The sequence below is a fragment of the Myotis lucifugus genome, unplaced genomic scaffold, assembly GCF_000147115.1.
Source record: "Myotis lucifugus unplaced genomic scaffold, Myoluc2.0 scaffold_208, whole genome shotgun sequence".
Taxonomy (NCBI): Eukaryota; Metazoa; Chordata; class Mammalia; order Chiroptera; family Vespertilionidae; genus Myotis; species Myotis lucifugus.
Window position 1 is genome coordinate 2,149,679 of NW_005871256.1, and position 22,540 is coordinate 2,172,218.

The following is a 22,540-nucleotide window of genomic DNA, read 5'->3' on the forward strand; positions in this document are numbered from 1 at the left end:
CAAGCATCCCTTTCGCCAGCACCAAGCGCAGGTGAAGCTGGGACTCGGGCCCTGCCAGGACACGGGGCGTGCCAGTCCTCTGGGTCTGCCTGACCCCGGGCTGGAGTGCAGACACAGCGCCGGCTCGCACAGCCATCGGCCCAATAACAGCAATACTGTGAGGACGGCCCTGGCTTACGGTGTCTGGAGCAAGCAGGACAGACAGACTGCCGTCTTTATTTCCTGGTTCCCAGGAGAGGAACACGCCGACCCGGGGGCTCCTGAGCTGCGTCCCACTGCCAGGGACTCGGAGTTCCCTGACCCTGTGCCTGGACCTCCGGGGGTTGGGAAGCTCCAGGAGACCCCATTTGGCAGCACACCTGAGAGCCACCACACTGGACCACGTGACGGTCACCTGCAGAGCTGCGAGCCGCAGCAAGTGCAGGTCACAGAGCTGGCAGAGCGGGCTCCTGCCGAGTCCCCAATGTCCAGTGCTCCCGGTCCCCACTGACTGCCGCCACCGCTGTGGGTGGGCTGAGGCCCAGAAGCCAGGGTTAACTAACTCCAGACACCGCACGGGACTAACCCACTCACTGCTGTTCACTGACCGGTCGGCCGGTCGACACAGCAGAGCTCTGCTGAAGGCTTCCTGCTCCACCTCAGGCTAACCCTGTGTGGGCTTTAGGGGCTCAAAAGCCCCTGAAACGACATGCAAAACCTGGGAAGAGTGTGCGGTAGGTGTGTCTACACACATTTTTTTGGGGGGGGAAATCCTATATAATAAAAGCCTAATATGCTAAATGTCTGACCATTTGTTTGACTGTTCGACCAGTTGCTATGACGTGCACTAACCACCAGGGGGCAGATGCTCTGACCGGTAGGTTAGCTTGCTGCTGGGGTCTGGCCGATCAGGACTGGGTAAGATGGGCTGAGCACACCCTTGAGCCCTCCCATGGCCCCTCCCCGGACCCGATCATGCACTGGTGGGTTCCTTGGCCTGGCCTGCGCCCTCTGGCAATCCAGACCCCTCGGGGGATGTCAAAGAGCTGGTTTCAGCCCAATCCCCGCAGGCCAGGCCAAGGAACCCCACTGGTGCACAAATCCGTGCACCGAGCCTCTAGTAATTTATAACTTCCATCAACATTCAAAGGACTCTGGACCCTGAGAAGTCCGGAAGCGCTGTGCACTCTACCTTGTCGTGGAAGCTTATGTGGATGAAGTCCCTGTGCTGGAGCCCTGTCATCCGCAGGACGGAGCCAAAATGGCAGTGGAGCTGATCGCCTCCAACCACGTCATACTCTGTTGTCCTGCTTCTGCAACTGAAAACACAGACAACCTGAGCCACTCCCCAAGGGGTCTCAACCGTCTTGTTTTTCAAGCAAACTTGAGGACCAAAGTTTACAATTTTCAGGACTGTTTGGCGAACTTAGAATGGCCCTTAGGAAGTAATATATTTCTGACCAGCCGGCTTGGCTCAGTGGTTGAGTGTCAACCTGTGAACCAGGAGATCACGATTCGATTCCGGGTCAGGGCACATGCCCGGGTTTCAGGCTCGATCCCCAGTGTGGGGCGTGCAGGAGGCAGCCGATCCATGATTCTCTCTCATCATTGATAATTCTATCTCCCTCTCTCTTCCTCTCTGAAATCAATAAAAATATATTTTAAAAAATGTCATTGGGACAATTGGAAAAATTTGAATACCAGTTGTAAATGCGCTAATGATGAATGATAAATTTTCTGAGTTTTATCACTGCACTAAAGTTACATAAAAGAATGCTCTTGTTCTTAGGAAATCCAGGCTGAAGTACCTGGAGATGAAGGGACAGTGTGTGCATCGGTATCTCCAATGCTCAGGGGAAACTATGCAGAGCGCACAGCACACGGGACAAAAATGAGTGCAACTGGTGGCTCCCCATCGCGGGGACCCGGGAACTCTCAGTGCTGCTCTTGCAGTTTTTCAAAGATTTCAAAACAGAAAGCTTTTTTTAAAAGGGAAGGAAGGTTATTTTTAGAAAACAACGTATGGGAGCCTCAGTCAGCGACATCGAGGAGAGTGGAGGCCACCCCTGCCGACCTACCAGTCGCCCCCGATCCTGCACAGCCCCGTGAACGGGTTTCTGTAAATGTAGAGGGGCCAGCCGTAGGCAGCGGCTGCGATCGGCATGTAATGGCGGCAGTTCTCTAGCTCTGCGTCCAGGTCATCTTTCTACAGGAGAGAACCAGCTGTTGGCTTAGGGGCCCCATTCCAGAGGTCCACACACTCACACCTCCCCTTCCTCTCCGAGGCCGTCCACGGGGAGAATGGCCCTTAAACGCGGCCGGAGCCGGACCCTCAGTTCATAGGAAGACAGCAAGCGCAGTGCAGCTGACAGCAAAGCCCGAGGCCTTTCCTGGCGCCGGTGCAAGGGGCCATCGACTTCCTGCCCGATGCAGGCGAAGACCCGCGGAGTTTCACGCCACTGGGACCAACCAGCTGAGAACTAGGTGCCGGATGAGGTGCCGAGAAACCATGTGTTTACGTGGGAAGTTCTCTTTCAAAAGCATAAAATCCGCGGCAGGAAAACTCTCATCAGGCAAAGCTGAGCGGTTCCTGCTCCCCAGGCCCAGAGCAGAGAGCAACACGGAACCCAGGGGAGGCAGGCCCCAGCCCAGGAGGCATGTTCGCAATGCAGGCTCACGGCCAGCTTCCCAGGAGAGAATGCTTCCGAATGACAGGGGACGCGCGGGGGCCGGGAACGGCTCCCTCTACCTGCCTCCAGGTGACAAGAAGCTGCCGCACCGGGCAGGTGCCAAGTCACAAGCAGCACAAGGCACAGATCTGACTCCCAGCCAGCGGCTGGGACTGCTGCTGGCTAGGTTTTTGTGTGTTTGTTTTCTTTTAAAAAGATTACCAATGGGTGTCAGTGTCATAACTGCCACCCGACAGAGGCGTGGGCTCACCTGGGCGGGCCCTGGGGAATGGCTGACCACCTCCGTCGGCGCCTGGTTTCTCCTGAGACTGTCCTGCTGCTGGTGGAGGAGGGTGAGGCCCGCCACGAGGTCACTGGGCACCAGGTCTGTGTCCTGGACGGGAGCCATGGGCCTGTCAGGAAGCTCGGCAGGATGGCCTGTGAGCTCCTCACACCCAGTTCCCACGGTCCCCACGCACACACACACACACAGCACAGTCCCATGTAAAAAGGTGCTTTACAAAGTGTTTCCTCTCGGGACTCCTCCTATATATGGGCTCAGTGTGTTTTATTCTCCTGCCCTCGGACAACTCTACTGGAGAACGTAAGTAGTGTGTGGTTCCCTCTCCATTTTAAAATGTCTCTTCAAGTGACTTTGCTATTTTTAATCTACTTCCCATCGTTGATGAAGGGGGAGTAAGTGGGTAAATCTGCCACTTTTGCAGTGACGGCCAATGTTAGCCCAGGGTTAAACTCTCAAAGCTGAAGATGCTGCTTTTGTGGCAGGTCCGTGGGAGGGGTGTATGCGACTGGACGGACACCTCCCAGGTACAGCAGCCTCAGGAAGAGCCGTCCACTGGGGAAGCAGCAGAGTGGTCTAAGCCCGCCCTTCCCCGAGGGCCGGGAGCAGGAGGGACCCACCAGGCGCCGGCCCCTCAGCTCTCAGCTCTGCCCGTGATGCAGGCACCGCCTCCTTCAAGGAGACCTGATCCTCTCCTTCCTCCCTCCACCTGTCTCAGACGAGGCTGGAGCACCCCTCTCAGATGACTTAGGGGACACACTTCTGATCCCCACACAGAGGCTGCCGCTGGGCACAGGCCCAGCCTGGACGGAGAGCTGAGAAAAGGCCCCGGGCGTGGGATGCCAGGAGAACTCTCCCTGACGTGGTCTCAGGAGTGAACATAAGAGCAGTTTATCGGATCTTTTTATGAAAAGACACTCATTAAGTGTGAAAGCAAAACGAACAGATCCGAGACACTGAGAAACCACTCCCGGGGGGTGACGCCCTTCCTTTGGAAGCAGAAAAACCGCTCGTTTGTACCACGCTGTACAGAGCGAGACGCCAGTGCCCCCTGGTGTCTGCTCATACCAGCTGGTTGAGGGGGTGAAAAGACAACTGGCAAATCATTCGCAACATGTAAAGGCCCTTAAAAACATATTCAGTTCATTAAAAACTAATTCAAAATCTTGACAGAGTCACGAACAGGTGTCAACACCAGGAGCGCTGACCAGAGGCAGGTCTGCACACGCAGGGCCCCGGTGAGCGCCGAGTCCTCTGTCCTCGCTCCAGGGAGCAGTGTCCCCCCCCCCCACATCGCCTCCAGTGCCCGTTTTATGTGTGCGGGGTGGGGGGCCCAAGTGCAGAGCACTCGTCTTAACGCCAGAAGCACGGCTCCCCGAGGCTTACGGAGAAGTAGGTGGAGAAGAGCTCCGCGGTGCTGGAGAACGCCATGTGGGCCTGGTCGTCGCGCTCCACGCAGCAGCACAGCAGCTTCATCCTCTTTTCCCACACGCTCGTCGCTGCTGTCTTGAGGCCCCCGACGAACTGGCTGTCCTCGGGGTTAAACGCGAGGGTGGGGGCAGCGGAGGAGTACCTCGCCGCCTTCCCCCCCAGCGGGTCGAAGACGACCATGATGATGACCACCGTGAAGCCGATGATGACCCAGCTGCAAAACAGAGAGGACCAGGTGCTGAGGGCCCAGCAGCTCGGCCAGAACTGCTGAGGGAGCCACTTGTTTCCCCGAGGAAGTTCCTCACGAGGCCCAGGAAGATCAGAGCCGACAGTGAAGATCACAAAGGAAAAAGGGGCTGCTGTGGGCAGAGGTGCAGCCCCGACCAGGACCCGCCCTTACTCCTCAGGCCTCAGGGTTCTTCTCGGTAAAACCAAAAGCATTTTGCCAAAGCGCCGCACTGACAGGTGTTTAAATAGTTGCAGGCTGTCCCCATGCACAAGGCTCCGGTTCACAACGCGCCTCTACGGGAGATGGCCCTGAGGGGCTCTGCTGCCCCTGGTGGCGAGGCCAGGAAAGGCACCGTCAGCACGGCTGTCCACTTCCTTACTTATAACACAAGGGATAAGCAAGATCCCTTCAAAACATGTTTAGCCTGGGAAATGCAACAGTCTTATTCGAGTGCATTCCACTCTGGGTAGTGTATTTCTTCTCATCCCGCCTCTAGTGCCTGCCCTTGTTTTGGCCTTCAGACTCTCTTCCTTCTTGTATGAGAAGGGAGGGAATAGAAAAATGAGAACCGGTAAGAAAGAAAACTCCATCAATAAACGCATAAGCCCGGCTGGTGTGGCTCAGGGGCTGAGCGTCGACTTATGAACCAGGAGGTCATGGTTCGATTCCCGGTCAGGGCACATGCCCGGGTTGCCGGCACATACCCAGTGTGGGGCACATACCCAGGGTGGGGCATGCAGGAGGCAGCCAATCATTGATGCTTCTCTCTCTCTCCATCTCTGAAATCAATAAAAGTCGATTTTAAAACTGCATAATGGAAGATGAACTGTTTCTCGTGTATAAACAGGTGCCTCTAACTGTTTACCATTTCCTCAGCACGGTCCAGTTTCTAACCGTTGGGAGCCTGAGTGACGCCGGGCTGTCTGCAGTCACTGAGGAACGTCTGCTGACCTACGTCTCACATGCACTTGTGACAAGAAGCTGAAGAGATGACAGGAGCGCTCACCTGACGACGACGGTTGCGATGATGGCACTCACCACTATCTTGTCGCACTGAGTGCTCTCTGCTACCCACACGGCCCCCAGGGAGGCCCAGACGATCTCGGGCAGAAAGAGCGCCAGGCGGATGTACAGCAGCGTAGACATGGACTTCCGTGGCCCAGGGTTGCAAATGGTTCCTAAGACAGAAGACACTCAAGCTGGTCACCTGCTTCCTCGGAGATGCAGGGCTTCCTTTCTACAGCAGCACAGGCGGCAGAGCGCCCACACTGCGCGCGCACCCCCACCTGCTGTTTCTATTCATAATTGATCAATGCCTGAGATTGAGAGCACGTGACAATGTAAGGGGGGAACGTGACAGGCAGAGGCAGCCTCAGATTCGCTTCTGAGACTTACCAGGGTTTAAGAACGCTTCGGGGTCCTAACTAGGGTCCAAATTGGGATACTTCTGAGAGCAGAAGGTGCTGTTGATACTTATGCTGGGACGAGTGTAAACAGAACGATTCCAGGCAAACACAGCTAAGCAGTTCCCCGCGTTCTGACAGACAAGAAACAGCTGCACCTGTACCACCTCTCGGAGCCTCCGTGGCCACAGGCACCATCGGCGCTTTATTCTTTATCAAGATGACTGTGAGGCAGCCACCATCCCAGCTACAAATGACAAACCTGAGGCTCTGAGCTTAGACGCTACTTTCTAAAATAACCCGTGACTATGACCCTGGCTCTCGCCTCCCTTCTGGGAAGAAGGAATTCTGTTGTTCAAGACCACTTAGAGAAGCCGGACATTTCAGACACATTTTTACTGAGTTTGTAAAACAAATCCAAGCATCAATAGAGGCCTGCGTGCATCATCAATCCTCTCCCTTTGAGAAAATGTTACGATAAACACTAATTTAAGTGACATCAAAATACCATGTGATTAAAACAAATACAATAAATCTAAGTTCTAAAGAATGATTTGGTAAGGAAATCACTTTTAAAATCCAAAAATTATCTTCCATTAGAATGATTTATGTAGAGTCACATTTTATTTTAAGTATGTTTTTATTGATTCCCGAGAGGAAGGGAGATGGAGAGAGGGAAAGAAACATCAATGATGACAGAGAATCACTGATCAGCTGCCTCCTGCACGCCCCTACTGGGGATCAAGCCCACAACCCGGGCATGTGCCCTGACCAGGAATTGAACCTTGACCTCTTGGTTCATCAGTCGATGCTCAACCACTGAGCCATACCAGCCGGGCTAAAGTCACCTTTTAATATATTAGACACCATCGGGTCTCATTTTGGGCACAAAGACCAATCTTACAAGGGAACTGGATCTTCATCTCTCCGAGGGGCGGTGGGTGCAGCATGAACAAATCAGTTCTGTATTTGGAGCCTGTTACTGTAGAACAACAGCCGATCGCCGAGGAGAAAACAGGAAGTTAGTATCTGCACACACCCACGGCTTCCCGGGAACTGGGGTCCCAAATAAGGGAGTAGTGCCTGACACCCAGCAGCCCCAGATCTGCAAGGCAACCTGTGGCTGCTGCGTGAATAAAACAAATCCATGAACAAGGAACCAGGAAATGGAGTTCTGGTTAAGGTTCCAGAAAAGCAATGAGACACTGAGAAAGTCCCTATAGGCATGCCTGCCCAGAAAAACATCTTTATCTTACTGAGATATTTATTTTCTTCTCAAGAAAAAGCATAGCTGGTGTGGCCCTGGCTGCTGCAGAGGCCGCGTGAGGCGATGCCTCGAGAGGCTAGGCGTCATGGTTAACAAGAAACTACGCCCCTGAATGTTATGTCCCCAGCAGTCTTGGTGAAGTAACCCTATCACCCTTCACAGGCACAAATCTTTGGATTCAACATGGCTACCCCCTGTAGCCGTCTTCTCTGGCACGAGACGAGCAATGAACTTTGGAGATGCAAACGCAGAGATGCTCAATGTCCGAGAATCAAAATCAGACACAGTGAATGGCAGACCTCTTACATCGAGGGTGTCCTATCAAAAACGTGGTAGTCAAGCCCGGCCGGTGTGGCTCAGTGGTTGAGCATCAACCCATGAACCAGGAGGTCACGGTTCGATTCCTGGTCAGGGCACATGCCTGGGTTGTGGGCTCCATCCGCAGTGTGGGGCGTGCAGGAGGCAGCAGATCAATGATTCTCTCTCATCATTGATGTTTCTCTCTCTCTCCCTCTCCCTTCCTTTCTGAAATCAATAAAAATACATTAAAAATATATATACCTAAACTTTACAATTTGTAAAACACTTGCTTTTGTGGAGGTAATGCAGGGAAAGGTACAAAGTGCGAACAGTTCAAATAGGTATAAAGTCCCTGCCTCCACCGCTGGCCCGATGTCAGTGAACTTCCTGAAAGTGAACCGGGGACTTGCGTAGCCTCCCAGAACCGCAGGTGAACAAGACATGAGTGTATCCATCCGCGTTAGGAAACAGGAGCAAATTATCGAAATGTCCTGTCCCTTAGCCGAGCGGACACTTTCCTTATGTCCGAGCCGTTCTCAGCCTTTCCATCAGGTGCACAGCAGACGCAGACACGGATTACCCTTTACCTGCCCAGGGGCCCCGAGAGGCAGACTGTGTTCCGACCTTTCGTCCCTATGAACGACCTGCAGTGACCTCCCCACAAGCATCTGCCCGCCTTTACATACACACACAGGAAGGAACAGATACACACACAGCCAAACTGGGTTTCCAAGAGGTTCAACCAAATGACCTCCCACCAACACAATGAGCTGCAGCCTCGCCCACTCCAGGTTTTATCCACGCGAACTTTTCTTCTGTGATGGAGGCTGAACGATGTAAGAGTTACTTATGTTTACTTAACTGTTCATGATCTTTGCCCATGTTCCTACCAACTACTGGTCTTTTCCTTATCTGTCACAAAAGCGCTTATAATGAAAGAGTCTGGCTCTCAGTCTCATATTTTATCCATCTGTCCTTTTTTTTGTTTGTTTGTTTGTTTGTTTTTGTTTTTATTGATTTTTTACAGAGAGGAAGAGAGAGGAATAGTTAGAAACATCGATCAGCTGCCTCTTGCACCAAGGTACATGCCCTTGACCGGAATCGAACCTGGGACCCTTCAGTCCGCAGGCCAAAGCTCTATCCACTGAGCCAAACCAGTCAGGGCTCATTTGTCCTTTTTTTAAAACTTTCTGTGTGGTATGTTTCACTAAAGTTACATATTTATACTACGGCACATGATGGTAATAATCTGGAACAAATTGGCAACTGAACTAGCATGTTTTTATAAAATACAGTTTTCAGCTCAGCTATGATGTTTCTCAACACAAGCACCAGAAAATCCAACTCAAGGTGGCTACAAACCAGGAAGTTTGTACTGCGGATGGGCATCGTGCGCCCTGCCCTCCCGACCGCGCTGTCCTTCCTGGGTGTTGGCTCATCCCTGGCCTGACCGCAGAAGGAATGCAGCAGCTCATCCATGCACAGCATCATCCAGTAGGGGTGATAGTCCTAGGGGACAAGGAAGGACTTCTCCAGAAATTCCCAGTAAATTCCCCAAATGTCATGACCCCAATCAGGTCACATGTCAATTCCTGAAGCAATCACTGACACATGGACATCGTTCCTGAGCCGGGCAGAGAGCCAGGCTCTGTGACACGCGCACTGGATGTGCAGGGGTGGGGGGACGTCCTGAATGAAACTGGGTTTTGTCTGGAGGAGGCTGCTGGGTAGGCGACCCTCCCATGATGTGATGGTGCCATTGTGCCAGTGCCTAGGAGGGGCCGGGGAGATGTGGCCATTCATCACAGGGGTGTGAACGGGCCCTGACTCCCCAAAAACTATCTGAAGGAAAACATTTCTGAGGAAAAAACTTACACTTACTGCTTCAAATCTGAACGCATGATTACAGCTGTAAACATGCTGTATTAATCAGTGTGACCCGAACAGAAAGGGCAACGCGGTTAGGTCATGGTATCTGAAATGAGAACAATCTCAATGCTTCATCTCCCAGAAATGCTGCTCACTGACTTCATGATGCCGCTCGAGCCAGTGCGCACACTCACTCAGCTCCTTCTCTTCAGCTCAGCACCACGGACAGTCCAGACTCGGGGCCTGACAGCCCCAGGACCAGCCCTGCTTTGGTGCCGACCCCACGCTTCCGTCCTCTGAGCTCTATTTTCTGCCGCCTGCCCCCGTCAGCGGGCACATGCCATGCTTCTTGGTCACCCAAACCCCAAGACTTTCCCCATGAAACACGTTGCCACTAACACTTCTCTGTGTCACTCTTCATGAACTACCATTTTGTAAGTTTCAATCTATCGTTCCAAAACGCCAGTATCTCGCCACTGTGTTAGCTACGCCTCCCGGTTTCACCATCATCTGCAATCTGCAAGCATCCTGATGCAAGCAGGGATAAAACCTGGGCCACGACGCGCGGCGGCATGCCCTGCCTTCGACGAGCAGCTTTACTGACGCCCCAGAGCACTCAGCTCCTCCTGTGACCGGAGCAATCGACAGGGAAGGTTTCCACCACCTCAGCTAAGTGTCTGTCTGCAGCGCACGGTGACATGGAGGGGGAGCTATCATTAAGAATAGATGTGACTCATCAATGAGAGGACAAACAACCCAACTGAAAATTGGACAAAGCATCTATATAGCCGTTTCTCCAAAAATGATAACAAATGGCCAATAAGCGTCTGAAGACATGCTCGCTGTCGTTCCTCATCAGGGATGCACATCAAAACCAGTGAGATAGTATTTCACACCCTCCGGGATGGCGATGACCAGGAGGCACATAGCTCTGGCCCGTGTGGCTCAGTTTGTTGGCGCGTCATCCCATGGACCAACAGGTCACTGGTTCCATTCCCAGGCAGGACACCTGCCCAGGTTTTGGGCTCCATACCCAGGGGGGGTGGGTTCCAGTAGAGGTACATGAGGGAGGTAACCTATGGACGTTTTCCTCTCTCGTTGATGTTTTTCTTTCTTTCTCTCAAAATCAATAAAAACTTTTTTAAAAAAAATAAGTCATATAAGAACAAGTGTTGAAAATTGGAACCTTATAAACTGCTGGTGGGAAAGAAAAGTGGTGCAGCTGCTGGGAAAACAGCCCGGCAGTTCTCAGCAGGGGAAACCTTATCACAGCAATCCCACCCTCGGCACAGACCCAGGAGAACTCCCAGTCAACTCCCTGAACGCATGGCCCCAACGTCTACACAAAAACATGTTTGTGAGTGTTCACAGCAGCATTATTTGCAACAGCCAAAAAGTGGGAACCAGCCAATGTTGCTGCCTGAGGAATGGATAAGTAAAATGAGGTATATTCATACCATGTACTAGTACTCAGCCACGAAAAGGAATGAAGTACTGACACCCGCTACAGCAGGGTGTGTCCGCCTTCCCGTGTACAGGACTGCGCCCCAACCAACCGCGCCCCGCCGGCCACACAGGCGGCTTTCTTACCTCTCATGCTGACGCACACGATGGCCAGCATGGTACACACGATCACCGCCAGCAGGACCAGGAGCACGACCATGTAATTGCCGAGCAGCACCCCGCGAGCACAGTCCAGCTTCCCTCGGTACCTGAGATACAAGGCCAGGATGCCAAGCCACCTGTGAGGAACAAGGAGGGTCAGAGGTCCATCCAAGGAGCTGCTTTGCCGAACACAATAGAAAGAAATAAAAGGAGTGGGTCGTTCCCGAAAACGAGGTGAGGTTCGCCCTGAAACACAATGTTCACCAATAAAAGATCTACAAAGTCAGCTAAGCCTATGACTTTTTAAAATGAGTTTCATACTTCCCGTGCTTCCACAACTTCTTTTTCTGTGCCGGCTGCAAGGCATGACAGGCTTTCACAGCCGTAAGTGAGCAAATATCACGGCTCAGAAACACACAACTGGTAAACCAACACACTGCGTGCGAGCTAAATTATTAACAGGAGAAATGTTACTTCTGTGGATTAACAGGAAACGGATACGCACACACTGTAACCTGCTGTGTCTAATACAAAAGGCCGAGGGGGAAGACAGCAGACCTGCAGAGGCGCTGGTGGTGAACACGGATGAACGTGAAAGGAGCAGCACTGTGGACTCACGAGTGTTCTGCCATTCAGTGCACCACAACGCAAGGTGGCACTGAGCGACGCCACAGCAACTGTCACTGGGGCTATCTCGGCAGAGGGCACCACCCGCCTGGCAAGAACACGGTACTAGGATTCAAGCCCAAGGATTCCAGTCCCGGTGGAAACGGACGGGGTCACTTCCTATGCTTTTGTCAGTTCTGTGATAGGATGACCCCGTGTCTAGAAAAAGTGGGAACTGAACTCCGAAAGGCTTAGCTTTGAAAACTATTAAACTACACAGTAGCAGGTCCCAACGTTTCATGTTTTTCTTTCTTTCCCCTCGAGAATCTACTTTAAAAAAAAAATAACAACGGTATTATTATTATTCCTTGCTCAGACCCTCTGAGAACAGCCCTCAGGGCCCCGATCCACTTCCTCCCGATCCCACGCAGGAAAGACAAGGGAGGCTACGCCAAGCCTGTCTGCTGGCGGTCGAATGCAGCCACGGGGCTCAGGGAGGCGCTGAGCCGTGCAATTGGGAGGCGCTGAGCCGTGCAATTGCGCATCTCACGGGGCAGGTGCGCCTCGAGGTGCTGGGCGTGCCCGCGCGGCGTGCGCCCCGGGCCAAGGAAGCAGATCCCCAGGCCATGGCTTTCGGGAGGCGAGGGCGTCCCGGGGGCTCTCGGCCGGCGAGGGCGTCCCGGGGGCTCTCGGCCGGGCTCGCGCCGCAGGTGCCCCGCAGCGCCAGGTGCCCCGCAGCGCCAGTGCCCACCTGGCGCCCCGGCCCGCAGTTTGCCGGCTGTAAAATGGGAGAATAACAGCACCTCCCTCCGCGGGCGGTGGGGAGGACTAGACCAGGGAACGCACGGCAAACCCTGGGCACCGGGGACCTGCCGACACGGACACGGTCTCTCCTCCCGGACGGCGCGCCAGCCCCGACCCCCGCCCGCCCTCTCCCTCCGCGGCGGAGCCCGGCGCCCTCACCACAGCACCCGCAGGAACAGCTCGAACAGCCCCGGGAAGAACAAGTCGTCGCTGGCGATGGCCCAGCGCCGGCCGAAGAGCACCATGCCCGCCATGGCGAAGGTCGCGCCGCCCGGCCCCGGACAGCCCGCCGCGCGCCGGTCACCACTCTGTGCCCCACGCCCTCGCGGTTTCACAACTAAACTGACCGCGACTCCGCGCAGGCGCACGGGAGCCAGGCCGGGCGCGTGCGCACGGGGAGGCCGAGCCTGGCGCGCGCGGCGGGGCCCTCTGCGCCTGCGCAGTGCGCTGACCCGGAAGACGCCGGCCGATTCCAGGGCAGGTGTGCAGGGGGTGAAGTCCGTCCTGCTCATACTTTCTAGGTGAGGACTGCGCCAGCCCGGAGGGATCAGCTCCGAGACCCTGAGCGGTTAATGCGGATCTAGGCTCATCCCGGGCCCGCAGGGCTCCAGGCCTGTGGCGCCGTTGCCCGGTCTGTGCATCCCGCGGGCGGGAGGAGGGGACAGGTGGCCCTTGTGGAGTTGAGGACCTGGAACCACCTGGCAGCTGGGGGCGGGGGGCGGGGGCAGAGCCTCCCAGGCAGGCCGGCTCAGCACCTCCACTCTCCTCCTCCCGGGTCCGAGCCCCTGCATCTGGAGCCCGGCCTGGACGCACACTCCCTCCCTTCTGCCCTGTCTCCCCCACAGCGACCCTGTCGCGCCGTCAGACCGAGCCCATCCTCCGCTTGGATCCTGCAGGTCTTCGCTTTGTGTGTTAAATGGGCGCCGACCCCCAGCCCCAAGCCTTTACCTAGTATCGCACATCACACATCTGTAAGTGAGTGTTTACCGTCTCCCCGGGGTGGGGTTACTCCTCTCTCCCGCCATCACCCCACTACCTGCCTCCTAGTATCCCTCCCTGAAACTCGTTCTCGCCCGAGGGCTTCTTACATTCTCTGTCTCCTCTGCCTGGGAGGCTCCTCCCGCAGGCATTTCCATGCCACTCACTTCATTCAGGCTCCTGTCACTGCCTCAGACAGACCTCCCCCGCCTCCCTATCTACAACAGCACACCCAGGTCCCATTCCCTCCCCACGCGTGGGCTTTCTTCATAGCACTTTGCCACTCCCTGTCTTTCATGTTTATTCCCTCCCTCCTCCCACCCTCCAGTGTCAGTGGTATGAGCATGGGCACCCTGTCCATTGCTATTCACATAATGGAACACATTGAATATTCCATGAATGAATAAACAGACTTATTAAAGCTTTCCGAGTCGTAAGTTCTTTCAGGGTTCTTCTAAAGGGCATAATTTCAGGGCTAAAAATAATATTGAAATTGTACTGATGGTTGTCAGAATGATTCAGGGAATTGTAAACAGGGAAGTTATGAAGTTTTTATAGAAAAAAGCCATTCATCCATTCACAAAATTAATATTTACTGGGCACTTGATTAAACAATGAGGTCAGGGAAGGTATCCCTGAAGAAGATATTGAAATAAGATCTGAAGGAAAAGTAGGAATTAAGATGAGAGGGTGATTCAGAAGTTAGAAGGTTACACCTGTGATCACACATATTCTTAAATATAATTGTTCCCTTTTGAAAACAGGATTTGTAAGGCTTAGCAATAAGCTAATGCTCTACATAAACTTTTGTTAGTAAATGCACATGTGAAAAGCGTATTATTCCCTTATTTTAAACACAGGTTTTTCAGTTTCCTGCTATTAAAAACAGATATTTTAGCCCTAGCTGGTTTGGTTCAGTGGATAGAGCGTCAGCATGGTGACTGAAGGGTCCCTGGTTCGATTCCGGTCAAGGGCATATACCTGGGTTACAGGCTCGATCCCCAGTAGGGGGCATGGAGGAGGCAGCCAATCAATGATTCTCTCTCATCATTGATGTTTCTATTTCTTCCTCTCCCTTCCTCTCTGAAATCAATAAAAAAAAATTTTTTTAATAGATTTTAAAGTAGACTTATTAAAAAAGATCTATTTTAAAAATAACTTTCTTATTTCGAAAATGAAGCTCCACGACAAAGCACAGCTCTTGAAAGGGGAAGTGACCGTCCTGACTTTTTTTTATGATGAAATGTTTAGATGCAGAGATGCGGGACACCGAAGGCCCCAGCATCCAGATTCAATGAGGGGTAACATCTGCCGTATTTGCTCCATCTTGAATTTTGGGAGAAAAAAACCTTTGGTATCCTTCTCTGCTGCTGTTTCAGATTAATTTCACCTTTTAATTGCAAACTATAAGTATTTTCCAGAGATTTTTTGTCGTTAATCCTCACCTGAGGATATTTTTTCCATTGATCCCTAGAGTGAGTGGAAGGGAGGGAGGGAGGGAGAAACATGGATGTGCAATGTGAGACACATCAATTGACTGCTTGCCGCACACACCGGGGTGGGGATCCTGCAATCTAGGTTTGTGCCCTTGACCGGGAATCAAACCCGAGACCCCTGGGTCCGTGGGCCGACGCGCTAATCACTGAGCAAAACTGGTCAGGGCTGTTCAGAGACTTTCTTGGCATTTCATCTCATCTCCATATTAACTTGGAGAAACTGATCTTTACTCTCACTTTCCCAAATCACTGGCTCATCTTCTACTCTGTTTCTCCCTTTAGGACTTGGTTTTCTTAGAGTAAATCTCTATGTCCAGAGGAAAATGAATACCCTGCATTTGAGGTTTGCTGCTGCTGTTAGCTGCGGGCGGACAGCTTTAGCCAGGCGAGCTTTCCCTGGATCGTTGCTTCTAAGCAATTCTTTACAGTCCGAGATCTTCAGTTTTCAGAACTTTAACGTCACTTTTTTTAGTTTCAGGGCACACCAGTTTCCGTTACAGAACCATTTATTGTCTTAGAAACCTTATGAGTAAATAGGTTTTGTATTTTCATTCTGTTTTGGTAATGGAGCCAAATGTCATGAAGTGTTTGCCTAAAGACCTCGCCTTTTGCCCAGCTGGGTGTGCTCAGCCGTTGGATATTCACCCAGGAATCAAGAGGTCACCGGTTTGACCCTAACCGGTTTGGCTCAGTGGATAGAGCGTCGGCCTGCGGACTCAAGGGTCCCAGGTTCGATTCCGGTCAAGGGCATGTACCTTGGTTGGGGGCACATCCCCAGTGGGAGATGTGCAGGAGGCAGCTGATCGATGTTTCTCTCTCATCGATGTTTCTAACTCTCTATCCCTCTCCCTTCCTCTCTGTAGAAAATCAATAAAATATATTTTTTTTAAAAAAAGTGGTCACCAGTTTGATTCCTGGTCAGAGCATATGCCCAGGTTGCCCCAGGCTGCGGAATTAATCCTCAGTAGGGGGTGTGCAGAAGGCAGCCAATGATGATTCTCTCTCATCATTGATGTTTCTGTCTATCTCTCCCTCTCTAAAATCAGTAAAAAATATTTTTTTAAAAAGGACCTCATCCTTTAAGTGCCCAGAGTGAAACTAGAAGTAGAGATCTAGCGTAATCTAGTATTATAAGAAATAGTACCCTTGTCATTGTTGAGAAGGAATAGTGCTACGTATGCTTCAATTTACTTTTAAATTGCATGGATGGGACACACCCCCAGCACCTGTGAAGACCATGCTGCAGAGGCCAACCCAAATCAGGTGTGTTGCGGGGAGAGAAAACTGTAGTACCTACTGGGCGGAGCACAGGTGCCTTGGGGATTCCACACTAACTCTAGAGCAGCGGTTCTCAACATGTGGGTCGCAACCCCTTTGGTGGTTGAACGACCCTTTCACAGGGGTCGCCTAAGACCATCCTGCATATCATGTATTTACATTACGATTCATAACAGTAGCAACATTACAGCTATGAAGTAGCAACGAAAATAATTTTATGGTTGAGTCCCAACATGAGGAACTGTATTTAAAGGGCCAGAAGGTTGAGAACCACTGCTCTAGAGGGCGAGCCCCACTGGGATGGGTAGTTTGGGAAAGTACCTAGGAGTCATTTCTCTTAGATGCACTGCTCTCCCAACAAGGGCAGAACTGACCAATACTATCGAATGGGCCAGAGGGACTCCTGACCAAACAGGTTCCGCCAGCTTTGGAGGCAGCTGTTCCCAGCTCAGCACAGAGGGAGGGCAAGGGGTCGCCTTGATGCCGAGCACCTACAGCACACCAAGCTGTGTCCTGAGCTCCCCGCACACGGACTCTGACACTTCACAGACATCGGAGCCTCTAACTGACCGGGGACGAGGCGCATGTTCAACCCAGGCTCCCAGAGCCGAGTGGGGAGCCAAGGCTCTTCACTCAGGCTGACCCCTAAGCTTGTGCTTCTCTTACTCAGGTTTCCCCACAAGGCACTTCTACTGAAACGAAGTCATTTGTGACCTTCCCAGGAAGCTGTCCAACCCAGTGGCTTCTCCGGAAAGGCTGGCTCTTCTTGCAAGGCCTTCCCCCGGCACCTTTTTTTTGGCCACCTGTCTCTCTACCTTCTCTATTGACCAGACTGTAAAGAAGCAGGAAATGTCACTCCAAGACGGACTGAACTGGCCAGGGCACGGACTGGTATTTGTAAGCAGCCAGTGGCCAGCAGCTTTTCAGAGTTATCCTTAGTGGGCAATGTGTTAACTTGGCTTTAATTCTTTATGCTCACATTTTTCAAAGTCCACACAACCAAAACAAAACAGCTCAATAAAAAAGATTAGTTACCTGCCAACCTTTATTCAGGAAGTGAGAGTTACTCTGAAACAGTGCTTCAAACGGCGAGGCACCCCAGGCTTTTGTTCTGCCGTGTGCGGGCGTGTGCGGGCGCTGCCGAGTCCTGCACTCCCACGTAGGCAGCCTGTTTATTAAGGTGTCATTCTGGTTGGCACAACATGGTGGTCACATCTCAGCCGGCTTTATTTTTACTTGGGCAGTGGCCAGAGAACGCAGGTACTTCATCAATCAGGCGGCGTGCTGGGGTCCTAGGCCAAGGTCTGAGTGCTGTGCTGTCCGTGGTCAAGCCCCCCCTGGGGTCTGGGTTACATGCACAAAAGCCTTCGAGATCCCCCACCCGTCCCCAGTCAGGCAGCAAACAGTCTGCTCCACTAATGACAGAATGTCCTCCCCTTCCTCCAGAATCTTCTGAGGAGGATGAAAACAGAAACTAAATCCAGACGAGGATGCTGGAAAGAGATACTGATACACAAAGGCAAAACCATGAGGCAGGGGGGAAGCGAAATGAGAGGTAAAGACAGGAGGTTAAACCATGCGGTCACAGCCAACTGAGAAAGCTGCTAAGAGACACACCGGATAAAAACAAAACCCACCCAGCTCCCTTCCTCCACAAGGTATTGTCATGCAGCAAACCCGTGACACTCCTCTTGTAGTAAGTACTGTTAGTATTCAGTACTTTAACAGTCATGGTGCATTCATATGCTTTTGCATAAATCAAAAAGAAACATAGCAATCAACCTACTGGCAAAATCAGGATGAAAAAGTCCAATTTTTCCACAAAATACAGAAAGTTTCAGATTATTAAGTGGATAATAAATGTTTGCAGCCCTGTATAGAGCTTTGGTTGCCAAATGAAAAACAAAAAATAATCCTGACACAGGATGTTCCAAAAGCCTAATTCATGAAAAAGAGACAATTTATTCTATGTTTAATAAAATGTTTATTAAGGTGGTAACACAAGATAAATCATGCAGGAGCTCAGTAAAAACAAAAAATTAATATAAGGAATGGTAATTGGTGCTGCCAATTTAAAAATATGTCAATCATTTTACTACCCAAAGTGATTTGAAGAAGTTGGAATCTGAGCATGGACATGGTTGCAGCAATCTTGCGGACTGTAAACTAAAGTGACAGGTGACTCCTTGTGTTCTAGTCCTCAGAGGAGTCGAGTCATAGATCCAAAATCATCAGCAAAGTCCCTCGCATCCTGCACTCAGATGGCAGCCCAGAACCCCTGCCCACCGAGTCCTTCGACACCCAGGGGACAGTCTCAAACCGACACTTCTTAGCAGGGGAGGGGAGCAGGCACCTTTGGTGACTCTCAAATGAGACTCCGTCCACATTCAGAATCTTAACATCTGTGGTGATGAAAACCATAGACTTGCATGTCATCCTTACCAGCCTTAAATGTAGTGTTGTGATGTCCAAGGGAGGGTTTTCATATCGGGTGGAAGAAATTTGAACAGATACACCAAATTGAACATAGTGTCTCAGATTTCAAACAAATATGACTCATCTTTTGGCAAAAAATAAATATAGTGGAATGCAAGTTTGATAGATGAAAGAATATATAATCTACCAACTGTCAAGGAGTACGATTTCATTGCAGACACAAAGAATCAAAAGTTTCAAAGAATTTTTTTAAAAAAGAAGTTTGCACTATTTCTCACAAAATCTTCACTTTTGGAACTACCCCAATAGAAGCTACACACTGAATTTATTAATACAGCATTAAGTTTCTTTGTGTAAAAAAATCTTTGTACAGAGTAATAAAAAAAGATAAGGCAAGATGCATTAAACAGAAACCTTCTGGTTCTTCCAGAGCCACCGATGACTATCTGCCACGAGAGTGAAGTTTCTGATTTCCGTGCGAGCATCTTGTGCCTTTGCTGTGGTGAGGGTTCTGTCCGAGCCCCTGAGGGACAGGTGCTGGTGCTGGTCTGTGGCACTTACGCTGGCAGACTGAGCTTCTTTCCCTTGAGCACTGGATTGAGAGAGGAAACAAGATCACTGGCACTGGCATGCTTGCGCTTTCCTTCCTCCCCTTCCCAGAGGTCAAGATACCACATAATCAGGTTCAAGGAAATAAGCTTTTGTCAACCAACAGGCATTGGATTTTGGTGTCAATGAACGAAGCCCGCTCAACTATGAAAATGTCATGCACACATATACTGGAATTTCCATGTACCTGGATGCCATAGCAATGACAGTTAAGAAATACAAACTTGACTGAAATTGTTGCTACATTCACAGCAGTTGTTATCATGACTTTCTTCCCTAATCAACACATATTAAGATGTAACTGTCACTATGCCTATAAAATTTGGACGTTAAAAAAGGGATAAGCCTGGCCGGTGTGGTTCAGTGGTTGAAGTCAAGCCAGGAAACTGAACTCACGGTTTGATCCCTGATCAAGATACATGCCCGGGTTGAGGACTAATCCCCAGTACGGGGGGCCTGCCAGAGGCAGCCAATCGATGGCTGATGTGCATTGATGTTTCTCTCTCTCTCTCCTCTTCCCTTCATCTCTCTCTAAAATCAATAAAAACATATTTAACAAAAAAGGAGGGATAAGATACATATGCCCTGGTATCAGCAATAACAACACCATTAGGAATTTACTCTATAGTAACAGTTCTTAGCCTGGGGTCTACAGCTGGGTTCAGAGGCTCCTGAACCCCCTAAAACTATATGCATAAATATGCATACGCATTTTTTTCCTGAGCAAGGATGATAGCTTTCACCTGAGTTTTGTGAAGTTCACATTCCTCCATTCACATAAATGCAAAAATGTACATATATAAGGATGCTGACTTAAGCACTGTATTTTAAAAGCAGCAAAATAGCAGTGATAGTGTGAATATCCATGAACTGGCTGAGTAAGGAAATTATGGTAATACACATAATGTTGAAAATCACATAGATTCTATTTGCTGACATGAACAACTGTGAATGGGGAAAGGGCAGATTAGGTGTAGTTAACCATGTGTCTGTGTATACGCACAGAGAGATCTGGAATTCCATTTACTGAAACAGTAACAAAGATCTCTGAGTGGTAGGATTTCAGGCGACTGTTTTCAGAATTATTAGTTCTGACTGAATCTTTGACAATGAAAATATGCCATTGTAAAAAATACAGCTACAGCCAAAAGAAGACAGACTCAAAACCGGATCCAGAATCGAACTGGACAGTCCGTTAAATGCTTTTCCGCAGCCAGTTCTGCTCATCAAGCTGGTGCCAGAGCAAAAGCGTGCGGCTCGGGAGCCCTGAAGGGACGGGGGCCCAGCGGCGCACCTTTTGTGATGTACAAGTAGAAGAAGTCGCAGTAGAGGATGGTCTGGACAACGCCGGCCACCACAGCGATGAGGTCAAAGAAGCCCTCAAAGTAGAAGCGCCAGATCCAGTTGACGAGATAGAGCGCCCGGTAGAGGCCCAGGAAGAACAGGTAGTGGGTGGTGATGGTCTCCGCCTCCCCGGTCTTGCTGATCATGAAGAGCTGCGGCAGGATGGCCACGGACTCCAGGTAGATGGAGAAGGTCCACAGAATCTGTGAGGGAAAGCACAGGCTCTCAGCACCAGCGCCCGCCACGGGGTCACAGGAAACACCTGACTTCCCCGTGAAGAGCACAGGAAGCGGGGAGTCTGGCGCCTGAGCCCAGGACAGAGCAGCTGAGCAATTTCCCAAGTCACAGACCCTCCCAATGACAAGCTGGGTCACCCTGGACACCTCTACCTCTTTGAATGTTCATTACCTCGTCGTCAGCATCGCATTCTTCCCTGTACAAATCTCCGTGAATCATCACAGAGGATGTTTCTCTTGGGTAAGCTTGTCCCAGTCTGAATCTAGGGTCCCGAGTCAACCCTGCTTTCTGCCATTCTGCCAGGGTGGACCACACTGATAACCAGGCCCCTTCCACTCCCTCACTGCCAATGCTCCTCCCCAACTGGTCTCCTTTCCAGACTATCCAACGAGTCTATTTTTCTTAATTTTTAGCCTTTTTGGTGGGGTTACACCAAAGGAGGAAAGAAATTGGAGTTGTTATTATGCAAACTCTGCCCAACATGGTACTTTATTCCTGCTGACGGCAGGAGGACTCGGGAGCAGTCCTTGGAGTGACACAAGCCCAGGCCTCCAGCACCCACCAGAGAACCAGGAGCAGTGCAGTAACTGAACCCCAGGTGCTGAGGGAAGGACTCGGCACTGAGGGGCAGCCACCCCTCACAGTGCCAGGGCACCATGCACACCACTTCTCCTAAAGTTGAGGAGCATAGCAGCAGTGCTGCTTAGGGGTCACAGACAGAATCGACGTGTACATTAAGGGGAAACCAAGCTGGCTAGAGGGGGGAGAAGATCCTGTTCAGCAAACACGCAGACAGGCAGAGCACCATGTTTGGCACCACAGCAGCCGAGTTCATGTTCTAAAGGGGTCAGGCAATAACCTGTCAGCTGACACCCAACTACCTGGGGCTTAACCTCTGCCCACCATTTATGTACACCGAATAGTTTCTGTTGCACCAGAAGCTTGCCAAACTGAGAAAGCACACCAAAACAAAGCAGCCCCACATTATCTACAAACAGGCCTATTTCCCTCGGGAGCCAGACGTGTGCACTAAATAACCTCTTAACTAACCTCAAGAGGAGAGAAATCATGATTGACTAGAAACGAGAGTCCTCCCACAGGGACCACCAGAAACTCCACTCGGAAGGTATCATGGTTTCCGTCGTAAGTTGCCTTAAACTTCATGTAGATCAGGTACACTGTGGCGTAGGAGCAGGCAATGTAGATGACCTAAAGCAAAAGAAAAACACCAGGTCATCAATGCTTCCAACTCCCTTGGTTTTCTACGTCATTCCCACACACACACACACACACACACACACACACACACACACACACGAGGCAGGGTGCATGAAATTCATCCATGGTGGGGGGGGGTGTCCCTCAGCCCAGCCTGCGCCCTCAGGGGATGCCGGCAGACCGACATCCCTCACAATCCAGGACGCTGCATGCACCAGTGACCATACTTTTCATACAGGTGAAAGGCATCTTGCTGTTGTATGGACAGCTACACTTTTTTGCCCTGATTATAAAAAGTAGTACATAACATGATCCTTCTGAGGCAGCAGTACCATTTTCCCTGTCTTATGGGTGGAAAAACTGAAGCAGAGAGAAGTTTAAGTCATTGGCTTTGTCACAGTTATGTGTCAGAATCAGGGCTGACCACAAAATGTGCAAGCCCGAGTCCATGCATGTCATCGCTGCATCATCCTGTTTTTCA

At 51.0% G+C, this 22,540-nt stretch overlaps 2 protein-coding genes and 2 long non-coding RNA genes across 9 annotated transcripts in view; 2 read left to right on the forward strand and 2 right to left on the reverse strand.

Moving 5' to 3' along the window:
• The window catches only part of DAGLB (diacylglycerol lipase beta), a 21,327-nt gene extending 8,351 nt beyond the window's left edge, over positions 1–12,976 (reverse strand). For 3 of the 6 annotated variants that reach the window (XM_014463416.2, XM_023761407.1, XM_006097701.3), the window contains exons 1-7: positions 12,623–12,753; positions 11,039–11,190; positions 5,616–5,787; positions 4,336–4,594; positions 2,920–3,042; positions 2,058–2,185; positions 1,172–1,298 (exon numbers count right to left, since the gene is read on the reverse strand). In XM_014463416.2, the coding sequence (XP_014318902.2) occupies positions 1,172–1,298; positions 2,058–2,185; positions 2,920–3,042; positions 4,336–4,594; positions 5,616–5,787; positions 11,039–11,190; positions 12,623–12,717 (1,056 nt within the window). In that variant the 5' untranslated portion in view covers positions 12,718–12,753. Of the gene's footprint in view, positions 1–1,171; positions 1,299–2,057; positions 2,186–2,919; positions 3,043–4,335; positions 4,595–5,615; positions 5,788–11,038; positions 11,191–12,622 lie in introns of all 6 variants that reach the window. The other 3 variants (XM_023761408.1, XM_014463415.2, XM_006097702.3) reach the window with 3 other exon arrangements.
• On the forward strand, positions 11,185–11,948 carry LOC106698650. Its single transcript, XR_001350025.2, has 2 exons — positions 11,185–11,287; positions 11,544–11,948. It is a non-coding gene; the product is annotated as an uncharacterized LOC106698650 (long non-coding RNA).
• On the forward strand, positions 12,847–13,866 carry LOC106698649. The gene is made up of 2 exons (XR_001350024.2): positions 12,847–12,984; positions 13,309–13,866. It is a non-coding gene; the product is annotated as an uncharacterized LOC106698649 (long non-coding RNA).
• Positions 13,867–17,242: 3,376 nt separating this feature from the next.
• Positions 17,243–22,540, reverse strand: part of KDELR2 (KDEL endoplasmic reticulum protein retention receptor 2) — a 17,156-nt gene continuing 11,858 nt past the window's right edge. The window contains 3 exon segments of the mRNA XM_006110128.3: positions 17,243–19,243; positions 20,555–20,807; positions 21,892–22,050. Of these exon segments, the coding sequence (XP_006110190.1) occupies positions 19,209–19,243; positions 20,555–20,807; positions 21,892–22,050 (447 nt within the window). The 3' untranslated portion in view covers positions 17,243–19,208.